The 1,112-nt window shown below is 30.9% G+C and overlaps 1 protein-coding gene across 1 annotated transcript in view; it reads left to right on the plus strand.

Moving 5' to 3' along the window:
• The first annotated feature begins 511 nt into the window (after positions 1 to 511).
• Positions 512 to 1,112, plus strand: part of LOC106468870 (serine/threonine-protein phosphatase 4 regulatory subunit 2-like) — a 49,984-nt gene continuing 49,383 nt past the window's right edge. Inside the window, exons 1-2 of the mRNA XM_013929318.2 lie at positions 512 to 553; positions 802 to 823. Coding sequence (XP_013784772.2) covers positions 512 to 553; positions 802 to 823 — 64 coding nt within the window. The remainder of the gene's footprint in view (positions 554 to 801; positions 824 to 1,112) is intronic.

Genomic DNA, 1,112 nt, shown 5'->3' on the forward strand with positions numbered 1-1,112 from the left:
GCATATTGGATAATTTCACTGATGCTGTGTAAGACTAATGTTCTTCTTTCCATACACTGCAAGTAAATTGATTGCTTGAAAGTTAGTTTATAGTTTATTACACCCTAAATCATTATTATTATTGTTTATTTAAGCCTTACATTTATCAGTAATAATACTTGGATGTTGATTGTTTCCTCTGCTACAGATTCATACTTCCTATTTACACTGTTCCATTGTAACATGTGTTACTACTACTATTAGCCACATTATTTGTTCTTGACACTGTGATAGGAACAGAATATGCTCTTAGATACAGTATGAGTGACAATGTTAAAATTCAAATTTCAAAGAATTTGTTAGACTGAAGTATTGGTACATGTCTGAAAGTTAAAGCTAAGACCTCACAGACCTAATTTTTTTACTACAGCAGTTCTTACTCATAAGTGCAACTAAAATTCCAATGTATTGTATCAGTATAAAAAATTAATAGCCAAACATAAACTTGTCATGCCGTTTTCTTTGAATAAAGATGGAGAAACATGTGGAAGATCAGGGTTACAGAAACTTGCTTGTAAGCTGTATGTTCTTGTACTGTTCGGCAAAATTGACTAGCAGAAAATTTCAAGTAATTTGTTGTACTGTAAAGTAGGTATATGTCCAAATGTTAAAATAAATATTCCAAGTCTGTTTGGTTTGTTTACACTACAAATCCATTTATTCTTTCTACAAAATCCTGTTGTTTAAGCACACTGTAAACAGATTCTTGTCCTCAGGTTTCTGTGTGATACAGCAATTACAGTCCAGAATGCTGTTACATAGAAAATACTTTGCTTCTTTAATGGTAAGCAATCTGACTTCCCAAAACAGATATATACTCATTAGATACTCAGAGGTAATTCAACTCTAAAAACACTGTTGTATATAGTTCTGGTATGGTAACTGTAAAGTAGTACTTTTATTTTATATTTTCATTATAGCCATTGTTAAAGTTTTCTCTTCTCTTGGATATTGTGTAGCTCTAATGTTATGGTAATATTGGATTTATGTGTAGTTGAGGTGTAACACAAGTCAACACATAATTAGGTTGTCAAGAAATTAATGTTGCTTTTCTTTAGATGAAAAAACCTGAA

This window comes from Limulus polyphemus, unplaced genomic scaffold (genome assembly GCF_000517525.1).
Source record: "Limulus polyphemus unplaced genomic scaffold, Limulus_polyphemus-2.1.2 Scaffold3196, whole genome shotgun sequence".
NCBI lineage: Eukaryota > Metazoa > Arthropoda > Merostomata > Xiphosura > Limulidae > Limulus > Limulus polyphemus.